Source organism: Cebidichthys violaceus, unplaced genomic scaffold, assembly GCF_023349555.1.
Source record: "Cebidichthys violaceus isolate CVI_PGR_0920_01 unplaced genomic scaffold, fCebVio1.0.p SCAF_9, whole genome shotgun sequence".
Taxonomy (NCBI): Eukaryota; Metazoa; Chordata; class Actinopteri; order Perciformes; family Stichaeidae; genus Cebidichthys; species Cebidichthys violaceus.
This window is the reverse complement of record NW_027176975.1, coordinates 17,856,796-17,872,928: the sequence shown is the minus strand read 5'-3', so window position 1 is coordinate 17,872,928 and position 16,133 is coordinate 17,856,796. Positions and strand designations below refer to the sequence as shown.

Sequence of the window (16,133 nt, the reverse complement as noted above, 5' to 3'; positions counted from 1 at the left end):
GCGCCTTTTAATGTCCGTTCATTGTATTTGACAAATATTATTAATGTATGTTTATTATCTGGCCCCTGACCTCCTGTTAATTTGCAACAGTGGCCCTCGAAAGTTGAGTATCCCTTCCCCTAAATCCTCCAGTGCTCTTTGAGTTACCCGGGACCACACCTACAGTAGCGGAGTACTCACTTGTAAACTCTGGCGTTGTACTTCCTCTCCCCGGGGAAGCCAAACATGCCGCAGATGACTCTGCCGTTATGCTGCGTCCACTCTGTGTTACAGATCTGCTTCCATTTACCGCCATCCTTGACCTCCACGTAGCCCTCTGTCACAGGGATCCGCTTACGGTAGGACGACAGGATGGCTCGTATGCGCACGTCCTCCACTTGAATATCAAGGTTCTGTGGACAAAGATAAAATGTGCGAGAAACTTGCATTAATCACAGACATAAACATATAAAACCCGTTTTTTCTGGCGACAAATTATTTCTGTTGTTCTTACTGACATGTCATTTGTCAAAGTATGTACATGTGTTTTTGTGTAATCCAATAACAAACACGTTTTGGTCCATTTCTGTATAGTAGACGAATTGCACATGTTCATTTATGTCAATTTAAGAGCTTTTGTGTTTTCATTTTCGGGCTAGAAAGACCTCTGTGATCTGATGTGATACAAGCAGGCTCTACATCTGTCTAGAAACAGCATTTCCTGACTCTGATCCAGGTCCACACTGCAACCACAGCCGCTCAGCCCCGTGCACGCTGCTTGCAAATCTTCTCCAGATTGCTCAAACATTTTTACGGCCAATCACCTTATTGATGCTTAACACCCTACCAGCTGCCCTGCAACTGTGTTTGCCTTTAAAAGCCGAAAGTATTCCATTGCAACATGTGCAAAACGTTTAAGGGGAAAGCGTCAGTCGGAAGAGAAAAAATGAACAAACTCAGCATTGTGAGTATACATGTGCAGTGTAGTTAAAGTGACTGCCTTTTCTTTCCAGACGCACTACATCATCACCAACCCCAGACTTGAGTAGAAGAGGCAATGGACCGTACCATCTACTATGCAAGAACACCAGTTGGTTTGTGTTGGTGTCCTTAAAGGTTTTACTTTCACTATCCCAGTGGCCCAACATCCCCGTTGAGCAACGAGCAGCCCGGGTTTACACTAAACCCATGTAAACTGCCTACTTTGAGATCCAAGCTGCACTTGTGAATATTTTTATATTCACAATGGATTATTGTATAATATATATTTAAATATATATTTAATGTGAGTGAGGGGTGGCTTGTAATGACGTATCAACCCAACTCTGCAGTTCTGTTGGGCTTTTCAGCATCTTTCAGCTCAGTGTTTTTTTACGGCACACATCTTTATTGTTGGGTTCACTCTTACTCCTGTTATGATTCATATTTCCTGCAACAAAACACAACAAGTGTTTGTAGCAAATGTCATGTTTCTGTGGGAGAATCTCAACATATTGAACGCTAAAAACATCTTCCCGCTTGAGACCCTTTTTTGGTGGGTGAAAATGTCAACATTCCTATTTTTTTAGATATTTAAAGATATTTTACAGAACTTATTTCCATGGCCTCATATAGCATACACATAAGGTTTAAACACAATTGAAAATGTAAGCAAAAACCTCTCTCTGATTTGATATTGTATTACGCATCAGTCTCCTCGAGACACATGGATCATTTTTGTGCCTATGTTTTGATTAGGAACATTGATCAACTCAACAGTGTAAAGGTAGAAGAGAGTCCTCTCAGCATCGAAGCAAGACTCGGTCAGTGGCCTGTTAGCTCGCAGGCAGCGTGAGGCCGTCAAAAATCAGCTCAGAGCCTTTCCTCTCAGACTATTTGCAGGGATTAAAAAAACATTTTCCCCTCCAACAGACCAAACCCACATTCTTGTGCTACGTGACAGTGCAGGCAGAGGGGAGGGAGCTCAGTCTGGCAGCAGGGGGGAGTACGTTGCTTTGCTTAACAGACGGGCCAGTTAAGACTCCTCTCATATACAGCCAAGAAGAACCTAGACATCAAATAATGACAAAGTAGGGTTTCCTAAATTGGCATTTGCCTCCGGGGAAGGGCAGAGGCCACCAGAGCGAAAGGTACAAACCATCAGTCTTGCTACCCTCTACTTTTTTCTCCCAAAGATAACCACATTAATCATTCTGGTCAGAGGCAACGAGGTCTGGACTGCAGAGGGTATGAAACTGGATAGAGGCTGAAATCATGGAACATGATAATGACTGTAAATGTGGCGATGGTGACCTTGTCTAGATTTACTGGATGTACAGTACACGACTCAGCGGCAGACGAACGTTTTGAGTTGGGTCAGTAAGGAAATCCAGACTGACTGAAGATCCAACCAAACAGGACAATGGGGTACTGACGCAAATTTCTGTGGGCATGCTGGTGCTTAAATATGGAGATTGAATGTCTGTAAACAGAGAAACAAAATACCCTCTCCCTCAAACGGATTGACCCTAAACAACAAAATCCATGCCAAACCCTTATCTGTGCATATAACAGAACTTATATAAGAGTCTGAAAAACAGCTACTTTTCTAATTTATTTCAAGATCCAACTTGCCCCTTTCCCTCCCCTGACTTTTCAGAGATAAGATAGTCATCACATGGACAAAAACAGCCCTTTTTTGACTGCAGAAACAAAAAAGAGATTTCTAACATGTGTGCCTTGTTTCAGCACACTCCGGGATAGGGGGCCCTTCCTGAGTCTTTGCTTGTCCAGGAGGAAAAGTGGCAGAGATGGAAAAGCCATTAGTGGGATGAGTTGGACCGGCGTGGTTAAGGGGCCTCAATCTGTTGCAACTCAGCTTCCTTTTTACAGAGGCTACTTCGAGGTTGTGATACATATTTTTCTATTACCAATGCTTTAAGCCTAAATTCCTCGATTTGAAAGACTAATTACACCACTACACTCACGGTCATGTAATTAGAGGCGACGGGTCAGTCGGGAGCAAGTGGGGCAAAGCCCGACCTGCTGCAGAGAAGCAGAAAAAGTGTGGTTTCAGTAGCACCGCGTTACTTGGAAATTAATACAATTCTGGATTAATGCATGACAAAAATATATTTGGTTGTTGCTGTTATTTATCATTACTCTAGTGGCTGGATAGAGTTTTAAAATGGTGTTGGCTCGAGATACCGCTGTGGGGATGTGTGGCCCATTCTCACAATGTCAGGTGCCCCAAGTGTGGGAAAACAACAATATGCATGCCCAAAGCCTTTGGCAATGAGAACGGATGGTACATATTTGATACCAAGTGGGCTGACGCCTGTTGCTCCGCAGCAATTTGATTGGCTATTTGCTAAGTCCTTGAGCTGTTGTCATTGGCTTGTAGTTAGCTGAAGTTAGTATTTATTTTACAGAAAATAGTTACCGCGCCGTAGTCTCCATTGACAATGTGGATTATCTTCTACGGCACATTGTTTCTTTGAACTACTATTAATAGTTCCTCTTAGTTGGAATTATAAAAGGGTTTGTTTTACACCTTAAAAGAAACCCTTTTCCATTATACTCCTACTGTTGTTAGAGGTCTCTGAAAAAGGGGGATGGCCAAAGACCAAAGGCCCAATAACAATAATAATAAGTCCCAGTCATTTGTTTCTCACTCCCAACAAATCACTTGGGTTACAAACCCCATCATAACTCACAAAAAGAGTATCCAAATACCCTGCATAGTTATGAACTATTGTTTCAGTTACTTTATATTGCCCACAGTCATCTGTGACTACTAGAAGAAGAGTAAACTCAGTATGCCATAGTTTTTAGTTACATAGTACACGTTTCCTCTACAATCCACGGCGAAGTCGAGACTGCATCTGCCAGAACAAATAAAGTGCACAGAACATATGGTTCCAATAGAGGTCCTGAACAAGTCTATCTGCCAGCAGAAATCACCTCACATCCACAGCAAAATACCACGACGCTGGGTTCACATGCAGAGTGATATTTAGTTGCACGTCTCTTTCTGAGACTTCTAATGAGCCGCAGACTTTTTCAGGCACGTCTGCTGTCCCTATCTGGACTTCAAGACCAGCTGCAACACAAATTGAGGATAACGTGTTTTTGGAGATAGTGTTTGGAGGATGCAGGATGTCCGTAGTGTGCCGTTCCTCTTTTAAAATCCATTAAAAGAGCTTTTGTCAACAAACTGAAAGCAGATGTTTCACAAAGTCCTTACAAACCCCGAACTGGAGCGTAAATTACAAGGACAATGATTGAATGGAAATAAACTGCTTTCATGTGGCATTGAAGCTGAAGTGACATTAATACTTGTGGAAAAGAAAGACACACTTGAGAATGTTTTCAGGGATCTGGCTGGCGGTACTGCTAGTCTCATTCTGTATTTCAAAGCAAACATTCTTAGCACTTTTGTCTGTTGACGAAGTAAATCATTATTACAGCCGACAAAGATCACAAACCTACTAAATACACAACATCAGTTTAGACTCATTGGCCATTTGCTCTTCTGTACTGTATGTAAAGTTATGGCAGGTGACATTATGCAATATGCGGAAGGTTTTCAGTTGGTGCATACACAGCCGAAACACAAAACCCTTGTGCACACACAGTTGGCGCTGAGGTATAAGAACAGGGTTCCATTTGCTAAGAAAACTGCATACACAAAGACCACCTGCTTACAGTCAATCACTGTGGTTGTATTTGCACTTTCAAATGTAATTCCTGACATTTCCCAAACACATATAGATCGTATTAGAGTATCCATATAACCAATTTTATTGGCTGTACTTGGCCACAGAGATGCTTTGAGCTAAATGCTAACATCAGCAAGCTAACATGCTCCCACTGACAACAACAACATGACGTTCACACTCTTAGTTTTAGCTTGTTAGCATGCTAAGACTTGCTAATTAGCAGTTTTGCAGGTACTTTGTTATAGACCAGGGTATTGGACAAATCTAAGTCTTACGCAAAACAATTACACAAAATGAAAAGTGGAAAAATTAAAACAGGGGCACATACATGTCTTCTCCAAATACCATGGCAATCCATTCAACAGTTGACGAAACATTACAGTCAAAACTACTCATGTCAATTTCATGCTGGCAAAAGAGGAAAAGTCAAGTCATGAGGGAACATGACGTGTCTGTACAAAAAAATCTATGCAATGCATTCAAAAGTTAATGAAATATTTCAGTATGGACCAACTGACATCACCACTACTAGAGCCTCACTAGCAGCTGAAAAAACCTCTCTCTATGTCCACTTACTAGCTTTTTGCACATAGCGTAAAACCATACAACACAAACTTCATCGGATGGAGTTCTCTGGTTGGTCCGGTCTTTATAATGACCATGTGATGTTTGAAAGCTCCACAAAAAGCTAGTGAGTTGTCCTTGAGTTGGGATTGTTTTGTCAAAATCCTATTTCTAAAGGTCAAGAATACACTTTGATGCTTAGTTTTAAAATTGAGTTGAACCGTAAACACTGGCCAGATAAAAAAAGAGTTATTTTCTGTCAGCACATGTGACACATATTACACATTGTGACAAAGAGAAGAAAGGAACAACTGTGGAGAAGAGCCAAAGAAAAAACTAGCAGACAACATAGCATTCCTCTTCAACAACACAGCCGATTAAATGAGACGAATCCCTTCTGCACATGGCTAGAAAAACATTAACAGTCAGAGTAATTAAAGGCATACTTCCTATGACGTTGATGCTTGTTTGTCTTATGCATAAAATAATCACATTTTCTGTGAAAGCAATTGCTCTGCCTGGAGTGAGATCCTCCACTCACACTAAAGTCAGACGGAGCACTTCATTTTAGAGTCTCCAGAGGCTAAACATCCGCCCGCGTTGCACTGTGGGAATGTGATGCCTGGGGGCGAAAGCTTTTACATAGCTGCAGAAGCATCTAACAGTTATGTGCGAAACAATTAAACAGTTAAAACCATTGTAAGGTTGTGACACAAAGGGAAGACGTGTATTAATCCGCGTTCATAGCGCGAATGTGCTGACGAGGCAATTTACGGCACCCTACCGCGACATCGTTGGAGATTTACAGGGAGGAAAGTGGAAGATATGACCTTAAGGCCTCAGAGGGAAAAAATGACTAAAGAGGGGAAAATAGGAGCTGTAAACTCTGCTTGGGGCGACTTCATGGCTGCTTGTAATCTACTTATGAGAGGGCGAGCAGCAGAGAAAGAGGAAGGAGGGAGCATGAGAGAGGAAAAGGAGAAAAGGAGAAAAAAAGAAGGTGAAGGTGAAGATGAAAAATGCAAAAAGAGAGAAGAGTTCCAGATCTAGTGTAGAAGTGGGGACTCTATGTATCAACCTCGCAAATGACTCATTGCAATGAACTGCCATCTTAGAAATGTGAACGAAATGTTTTAGTTAATAAAAAGGAGAATTAAATCACACCGCATTTACAACTCTGGCCACAAATAACAATATAAAAATTAAAAAGCGCAGTCAATAGAGTGCAGATCTCTGCCAGGTGAGTCTCTCCCTTCCAAAAGACTTGAATCTCACCACATCGCTACTCTTGGCAGCAAAGACAACAATACAGGGGATTTATTCATCTTGTTTCAGGCCTATAACTTAAGTGGATCATAACATGTCGGGTATGGAATTAATCTGGTGCTCCGGGTTCAAAATGAGACCAAACTTTTCCATCGATGTCAGTTTTTGAACCACTACAAAGGCAAAAAATGTGGCCTGCAACAGACTAGGCAGGTCATGTTTTTAGGAAATGCCTTTTGCTACTGAAGCAGTTGACGATATAAAACAATAAAATTGGTCTTTTAAAAATTGTGAATCAACGCAACCTAGGGAGGTCCTTGAGCATATTCATAAATGTGCACAAAACATATTAGGCTGATAGGTCAAGTAGTGTGCAAGATAAGATGCGGACAGACAAACACACAACCAAACGCATTATCTTATGCCTTGCGAGGGACGAATACAAAATGAAATAAGCAGCTTTAGCTCCAATAATATGGCTGTAATACATTAGTGCACAGTAATAACTGAAGGCTACTCTCATATGAAAGGCTGTTTCGATCTTTTTGATCATTAAAAAGTGGAAAAATGTTAATGATGCTATGCTACACAAGGTCCTACAGCCCAAGGTGAAGTCATCAAAATAGTTTGTTTTGTCCAATAAAAAAAGATAAAGATATTCGGTTCATCATGATAGAAGACAAAGACAAGAATATGGATGCCGATGAGACACCAGAGCCGGGTAATGCTCGTTTACTAAAGATTGTGTGATTATAAAAACAGTTGATGAATAATCATGTCAGCTGGACAATAAGAGGTTGCTGTTAAAAAATAGAAGTTTGAAAAGGGCCACATTCCCCAGTGAAAGTCAATCTAATGTGTGAAAGTTACTAATAAACAGTGTTTCACAGTGCAGATGTCTTTATAAAGTGAGAGGACTGTGTGAGAGTCCAACATTATGTCCCATTTTCAAAAGCTTTTGATAATTTATAATTGAGGACATTTGCACCAAAAACAGCTACAAAGATTACAATACTCAGCCCTAATTACAACTCTCCAGCCTTTCTCCATGGCCGACAGACAGTTCTATAATGCTCCCTTGTGCAGTCAGTCTCCGCACCAGTTAACATTTCCACATAAAGTCAAATGACTAAGAATCTTCCTCTTTCACAGGCCGCTCCTCAGACATTTCTAACTGCTGTTTTTGTCCCTTTCTGAGTAGTGGACTTGAATAAATTAGGTTGAGAAATCTGACTGCATCGCTTTTCATGTAATTTGGATAAATGCGGCAGCCTGCGGGACCAGCGAGGACACGGGCACTGCCAAACATCACATTTCACGAGCCCTGGAATTTCTTCATGTTGAAATTGGTTTAAAGTGGAATGTAATGCATGTGCACCATCACAGGTCGGACCTCTGTAGCCATTTCTGCGTAAACCGAAATGTTGAGGCGAGGTGGCAGACTTCCTCGAGGCCTAACAGGAACATACAAATAAACAGCGGCTGTGACTGTAAATATTCCAGAGACTCAGCACCGAGCGCTGTTTGCTGTGCGGCCGACTGAGACGCGATGCTAAATATGCAGTCGTTGGAATCCATGCAAAACACATGAACCCTCTGACCGCAACAGAACAAATTCATGGAACGAGATGTTTGTTTCCTGGAAGTTTACAATTCGGTAAAGAAAAACTTGACATTTCAACAATGTGAGAAGACAAAGCAGTCATAGAGAGGAATCTGAACACACATGTCAAAGGTCAGCAACGCGTGCGTGCAAGAGGTTCATGTTTCACCTCCCTCTTAGCTCACCCTCCGGGTATTTCCTCTGTGGTGGACTGGCTGTGCCGTTGCACTGAGGTCACCATCACCTGAGAGGGCAGCGGTGCCTCTACATGCGGGCTCCTAACCACACTGAAAGTCCTAATCATGCCGTACCGCAACATGTCGTCATGGCTGCTATTACGCACCGGAATGAGTGTGGGTGAGTCACTACCACTTTCATTTGATAAAGCCCGGCTGCATGGCTGTGTTTTACGTGCTCAAAGCCCTACGAGACAGTGAATGGAAAAGTCTGATTTTGTATCCTTGCTTGACTCTAGACGTCTAGACCTCTCCAGTCGTGCTCGCTGGAGAATCATAATCTCTACCATTTGTCTCTGTAAAGCTGTGCTCAGGAAGCCCGCTGGAGGTATTCCCTCCCACCATGCAGCTTTAGAGGGGGGCTCCACTGATTGTACACATCATTTACAGGCAGGGGTTGAATTGGCATTTGCTGTAATTTAAATTTTAAAATAAATTCACCAAAAAAGGGATAAAAAGATGCCGAAATAACTACATAATAATGCTGATTTGTAAAAAAGTCTGAATCTTTGTTAGTTCCGGCTGCAAGACGACAAACAAACAACTTTTAAAATGCTTGTTTTCGGAATGGAGTTTGCTTCGCTAAGGTTGTGTCTGCTCAATCAGCACTCGGAATAGCCATGAGTACTGCAGCGACGTTATTGTTCATTAGATACACGTATGGCGAACAACAGATGATGGTACATTCTGAGGTAGAGCTCTGGGTGCTCTCAGACAGCTTGTTTCCACCATTATCTGACTCAACAAAGCCAGGAAGTCAGCGACGACGGCAGCAGAATCTCGACGCCCAGTCATGAGCCAGACAACAACGAGCAACGGGCTTCAACTCACTATAAATCTCAGTAAAGTAGAGAGACGCTGCAGATTCATGTGATGTCACTATGAGCAACCCACATTGTTGTCTCGTTGTCATTTGATACCTTGTTATTGTGAAAAAACGATTATAGCTGACAAGCTCTAGGACTCAATTGCTAGTTTTTCAATTCAAGCCAACCAGAACAACGTCTAAATTGTGACAGTTGTAAAAAAAAGAAAGAAAAAAAAAGTTCTGCTAAGATGTCGGCGGATGTTTTGAGTGCCTTATGAAAAATGCTTTATTAGTTTTTAAAGAAGTAGAGGAGTGGGTCACAGAGAGAGAGAGAGGCAGAGAGTTAGCTCTGGTTTGCAGTTTGCTCATAACGTTGGAATGTGGATCCATGAGGCCTGCACAGCGAGCAGAGCAATAGCATTCTGCTTTTGGTGGCAATTAGGTCGGAGCTTATTGGCCGGCCCGGAGGACGATGCTCAGCGGAGCCTTCGGAAGGGTCCGGATGGACGACTCTGACAGTTATAAGTGCAACACCTAACAATTACCAGTTTGACACACTTTCACTGCAGGCTATTCAGAAAGGTTATTAAACCAGAGTCACGTTGGGTGATTGGCTTTAAGTGTACGGAGCTGTTTCCAGCCAACACCTCGGTAAGATTTATTACTTAAAGGGGTTTTAGAAGTGCAACTGATCCTGTCAGAACAATTGTAAACCATTTACTGAAAACTCTGGAGGACATTGTCAAGTCTGAAAGAAAAACCTGAGTGATGTCATCAGGGTCATCTTGAGTCTATGAATTGTCATAAAAAGTGTTACAGACTGGGGCTTTGGTTTAGCATGCTAGATAAGTCACTGTTAAGTTGTATCGTGGGAAACCAGCGGTTTTGGAACGTGACTTATACCAGGCTCTAAAAGTGAGGATATCTCAGCCTTTTCCTTTTGTTCATTCTGTTTTAATCTGTCTGTCACAGTTCTACCACAAATGATAAAGATGATGAGATGCAAATGCAGTAAATGTTAATTCATTTGGGCTTCAACAGCAAAATAAGTTCGGAAATCCATCACTGATAACAGCCTGTGAGAGAAAACTTTTTGATAAATAGTGCGGTAAAATGGTGTTCTCCAGCTGTGCCACTGCTCCCTGTTGTACACCAGGTGCTAAATATAAAATGAGCATTGTGACTTCTTCCATAACGGCCCTGCCTGAATACAGCCATAACTAAGATTTATGTACAGTAACAGACTCCCTCTGAAAGACAAAACGCCATTACCAAAACAGATAGAAGAAGGCAGTAATGTTGCGCATTCCAAGTATGAACAGGGTTTATGAGACTTAAGGTGTTTATATATATTGTAATATATGGAATGTATGATTTACATTCCACATAAATAAAGCTTAAGGTGTCAGCAAACACAAGTCCTTTGGGCAGACAGTAAATGTAAATGAAAAACAACAGAAGTTACAAAAGGTCCACAAAGCCTCGAAGAGAAAGAAGCGCTTGATGGAGTGAGTGAGGTAAGTTTACCTCGACGTGGTTGGGGAGGGTGTTGACAAATTTAAAGCCCGGAATTCTCTTGTCGCTGCAAACCACGCCCACGTCTTCACTGTGTTTGCAGTCGGAGACGCCGATTCCATTGGAGGGACACAGCGCCAAGGTCTTTTCTTTGCCTGTGCAGTGGAGATTGTCGAACCAGATGGGTCCTGAAGAGACAAAAGAGAAATCCGTCGGTGCTTTCACAGGGAGGAATTTCATCCCTTTGGTGGTGGAAACGATGGAGAAATGGATTTCTTTTGAAGGCAAACCTGGTTTCTCCAAAAGTGGTGAGGCCTTTACTGTGAAGCAGTTTCCATTGCATGGTAGTACAAATAAGAAAGATGATGCATATCGGTTCCTTCAATATACTGCATGTTCAGTCAGTGCTGGCCTTGTATTAAAAATGTAATGGTATCCATTTTTATTGTGAGGAATATGCCGATATGTGTCACGTAACATGTTGCAGTCCACTCCCCTCAAATAGGGCAGCTTGTTCAGAGGTTACGCATCAAACTATGACGCTCTACGAGGCCAGTGTCATGGCGGGAGAAAAGGAGGAAGTCAAGTGAAACCAAAAAGTCAATATGGACTTATATGGATTTTAAGATGACAATACGTAAGATAAAACACAGGACTTTCACCCGGGAGACAGGCGTCCGTGTCCCGTGTGAAACCTAAAGACATAATTAAAGTTACGCACATTACAGAACTTCATTATGTTGTTTAGGTAACAGAGCTTACGCAACATAGCCTACTTACCTACGTAACAAACATATTTGAACCTTTACCTACCTTGTCCTTTCCCATATTTTGAAGATGGTGACCATGAGATGGCTTCCAGGTAGCCCAGCTCCCTGCACACCACCTGAGCAGCGTGGATAGTGAAGTCGTCATCACAGACAGTGCCCCATTCGGCGTTGTAGAAAACCTCCACGCGACCCTCGTTGTGTTTCCTCTTGTCCCCCGACAAGCGGAGCTGGATCCTGGGCGTGTCCGGCGTCAGCTGGGGGGCGCTGTACTGCTCCTGTTCCGGGTCAGGGAAGCCCGGCGGGTAGCCAAGGTGTTCGTACTGGGCGAGAGCCAGCTGTAGTAGCACTAACAGAACGACAGTGCAGCGGGGCGGACACCGGGTGGTCGGCATTTTGACCGGAACTGACGAAAAGAGAGAAGCATTCATTAAATTCAGATGGTTCTTCACAATAGTCTATTAGAGAGGAATCAGACTGAAGAATACGTATGGGAAGGGACATCTCGCCATGTTGTTGTTCCACTTGGAATATTAAAGCTGCACTAATCGATGTTTTCATACCGACAACAGATTAAATGTTGATGTGTAGTATGAAAGAGGTCACTTGTAGCGACAACCCCCTTTAGAGAATCATCACCCGACTTTGCTGTTCCCATTTTAGCGTCTTTCAGCTCATTGCTTTGGTTTTGGCCTGTAAATGTTTTTTTGGTTCCCTCTCTCCGCTCTCATCGACAACACTTCCAGCAGCCAGAAGGTAGCTGTTTTGAATGAAAAGGCTCTGATAAACCTACTGTATGCTTCTCGCCTTGCGCCAAACAGAGGACAAAGTTAGCAACTAGCATTTAGAATCTCAAAATCAAGATATTTCCCGTGGAAGTTGGTGGAGACCACAGAGCTAAAAGGAGAGTGAGTATATGAAGTTAATTAAACAACTCCAAGTTGCTAATGTTGCTCTGCTGGTTGTGTAAAAATCCAGTAGTTTGCTAACATGTTTGGACAACTTAACACGGCGATGATATGTCAATGGTGCGTTTTTATCTTAAGCCACTGCCACCACTTGGTGAAAAAGTCTGTTTATAGCAGCTTTAAAGTAATTATCTTTACTTTTATTATTGTTTTGGAGACTGAATAAATGAGATTACTTCTTTTGCAGTCAATTAAGGGCACTGTCCACAAATGGTATTCTTTTTAATACTAGGCATACTTCAGAAAATGAGTCCAAGAATAGCTGGACTCAAGCCTGAAACAGAGCTGCAGGGTGACGTAATGCCAAACTCCCATAGAAAAACTCATGATTTATGGCTACAGGCCCCCGCGTCTAAGAGTACATCACAATTCAAAGCTGGACTGACACAACCACGAGCCCATGGTCGGACAAAACGTGACTCAGAACACAACTGAAATCATCCACAGACTCATCAACAGCTGTGTTTCCACGACCCATTACATGTTTAACGTCGCAAGCTCCAAATCTTGCGCTTTTGTGTCAAAACATCTGGCAAGGAAACAGATGATCCTTCAACTGCAGGGTTTCTACTTTCCTCATAGTAACGTGGCAGCGCTTACACAAGCTGGAAACAGCACACACACACACACACACACTCACACATTACAGAATGAACAGATGGAACTGAGCCCACAGCCAGCCAGTTTTAACAGCGATAGTTTCATTAGAGGAAACATGGGGAGTACATATAAACTGAGGTTCATTCAGGTGATGCTTACAGAACCAAACTTTCTGATTGTAAAAAAACAATTGTCTTGGGTGAAAAGAGTTGACATGAAGAAAGGAGGATTGGACAAAGCTGCAGACGCTGAGCAACATCTAATCTAAACAGAGAAAACGTATCCAGGATGTTCTCGCTCCCCTTTTCACAATCAGCACAAATCACAATCTCAAGATCTTCCCTGAACCAGAGAACCTGGAAACGTGAAACCTCTGCCGCCTTTCTCTTAAGAAACACTGACCAGATGTTTTTTTGGAGCGAAGAAGTTGTGCTCAAGAGTATATTTTGCAACAAATGCTTTAAAAATGACTTAATGTCAGAGACATCATGCTGTGAGGAAGGCCAGAATGACTTTTGGAAGTCAGTTAACACGAGTCCCACCCCCTGCTGGAGGGGACGATGGTTAAAAAGGTCAAAATGTCAGTTTATAAGAATGTCCACCGCTCGTCTCGTGCATCTAAAGCGCTCTTAGAAGAGCTTCACTGCAAGTAGACACAGAGAGCAGGGCTGGGAGTTTAAGTAGACCAAAAGGGTTACAGACCTTTTTTAAAACATTTGGAAAGAAACAAAGAAAACGGCCTGATTCATATATCTTGTCTCATGTAGATATATATACATGTACTGTCCAATCATGTAGATTATTTTTAGTATTCCTGAATATGTTAATTACTTTTCAGACTAATCTTTTCATCGTTAAGTCAATTGAATAAAATAAATAAAAAGCTCATTAAAAGTTCCAGAGACTCAGGTGACAATTGAAAACCCAAATGGATTCAATGTATGATCCCAAACAGAGAAAAGCAGCAAATCCTCACCTTAAAGATACTGACAGCACAGCAAATGTTTGGTGTGTTTACATGATGAATGACTTAAACATGTATCATCAAAATGGCTTCCACTTAATTTTCTGACAATCGACTAATTGGTTAATTGACTAAAAACTACTGTAAGTAGTGATCAAACGTAATGCGCTGTAAACTACCCACATGTTTAAAATTATGTAAAAACTTAAATAAAACAGTCTGTTTCTGTACTTGCAGCTCAGATCTACCCAGGACAGACTTTAGAAAGACAGGGCAACACTTTAAAGCATAATCTATATAGATATATATCTATATATATATATAAGCACTAAAAGGCACACACGATGCAAACGGCAGCATCATCGCAGGACAACATGATAACTGACCATCAGACATTCAAAAAAGCAGGCTTTAAGCTCTGAGTTGAGGTAACTCTCACATGTTTTTAGCTCTAGTTGAACTTACTTTCCGTGTCCCTCCTCGGGCTGTGTGGTTTTTTTTACAGGCTTCAGAACAAAAACCTGAAGTCAGCTGCTTCTTCCCCTTCTCTCTAAACTTTCACTCTTTCTCCTGCAAAAGCTGCAGCTGCGGAACCGGAGCGTCGGTGGCCCCGCCCCCCTGACGCCCACCTTAACGATGACCTCACCGCAGATGGCCCGGGACGTGGAAATAAAGCGGATCCATTCTCTGATGGCATTATTATGAGCTGATTTATTGAGGGGCGACCGTGCTGCCTTCAAAGACTGTTGTAAACATTGGTAACAACGCCGAGGCGGTTGTTGAACAACCGTGAAGAAATGGGGACGATGGGAGAGCATCTATTTAAATGAAAAGTACTGTATGATTTCACTAGATAATGTGTAAACGTATGCATGATAAACCGACCCAGTTTGGGATCGTCATTAGTTTGTTTTTAGTTTTAGTTTTAGGATTTTTTTTTTTTAAAAAGCACACTAAAGATGTCCCTTTAGCTTACACAAAAATGGGGGAACTACAAAAATAATACTATTCATGTATTCGCTTGTAATTACTTTTCTTTTACACTTCAGAAACGTTGCAATCTTTAAATGTCCCATTTATATTTTCATAAATAATACGTTTTAATCTATAATAACAATGGATCGTATGACTACTGGTCATTGTGTGTGACGGGGTCACAATATTCTGGTAGTGACGATAACCATGATATTTTAAAAAAGTGAAATATTGATATCGTGGTAACAATATGACAATATTGTGTAAATAGGCCTATTCCAGAGGCTCTTGAATCCCACTTTTGTACAGTAATGAACAGACTCTCCGCCTCACGACACTTGTATTTTGGTTGTGTGAGAGACAAAACACACAATAAACAAAGTTAAAGATGAATTTGACTGATATTATTATTTTATTTATTTGCTCAAATTTGATATAACTATTGCTATAATATCGTAAATCATACATATTGATGCTTCTGGCCATGATAATCATGTAGTGAAAATCTGATGTCATATTTTGCCCCCGGCATTAATTTTCTATGATATCGTTACCGTGAAATCGTGATAATCGTGTGTATATTGTGACAGCCCGAATCCGCTCTGACAACCATCAACGCATGCAAACGCTTCAGTGAACCGAAGCAAAGAATCTTTACAGCCAACATTAACCTTAAGGCTAAAGAAACTACACATGGATACAATCTGGTTGTGTTTCCACTGCAGCAGGCCGCTGTTTTGAGCAGAGAAGCCCCGATGAACCCCACTGTAGGTCACAGTAACGGCCCAGCAACGGCAAGGACGACAGGCAAAGGTAGCAACTAGCATGGTGGACAAAACAAGCTACAGAGCCACATATCTAAAGGAAATAGTGGCAACCAGAATGAGGTTTTATCAGGTTGTCAAGAATATAACTTCAAATGAATGCTAACATTGCTCCGTACAGATGTTGAAACATCAGCTTGTTTCTGCTGCGGCAACAGGTTGAAATATTAGTCTAGTGTGCGGAGGTTTAACTGGACAAGTTTCAGGCCTCAAATTAAACTAAAGAACAAACAATACCTAAACGATATGATTATTGGTTACATTTTGGTTTCATCAGTCTTCAATACGTGCAAAGAAAACAAAGTAGGAGTATGATTTGTGCTCTTTTAACTGTTGCACTGCATTGCTAAACTCACTGGCAATA

At 41.7% G+C, this 16,133-nt stretch overlaps 1 protein-coding gene across 1 annotated transcript in view; it reads right to left on the bottom strand.

The window, feature by feature from the left end:
* Positions 1-14,516, bottom strand: part of loxl2b (lysyl oxidase-like 2b) — a 32,853-nt gene extending 18,337 nt beyond the window's left edge. Inside the window, exons 1-4 of the mRNA XM_068704050.1 lie at positions 14,436-14,516; positions 11,485-11,844; positions 10,684-10,859; positions 181-392 (exon numbers count right to left, since the gene is read on the bottom strand). Coding sequence (XP_068560151.1) covers positions 181-392; positions 10,684-10,859; positions 11,485-11,833 — 737 coding nt within the window. The 5' untranslated portion in view covers positions 11,834-11,844; positions 14,436-14,516. The remainder of the gene's footprint in view (positions 1-180; positions 393-10,683; positions 10,860-11,484; positions 11,845-14,435) is intronic.
* Positions 14,517-16,133: the final 1,617 nt, after the last annotated feature.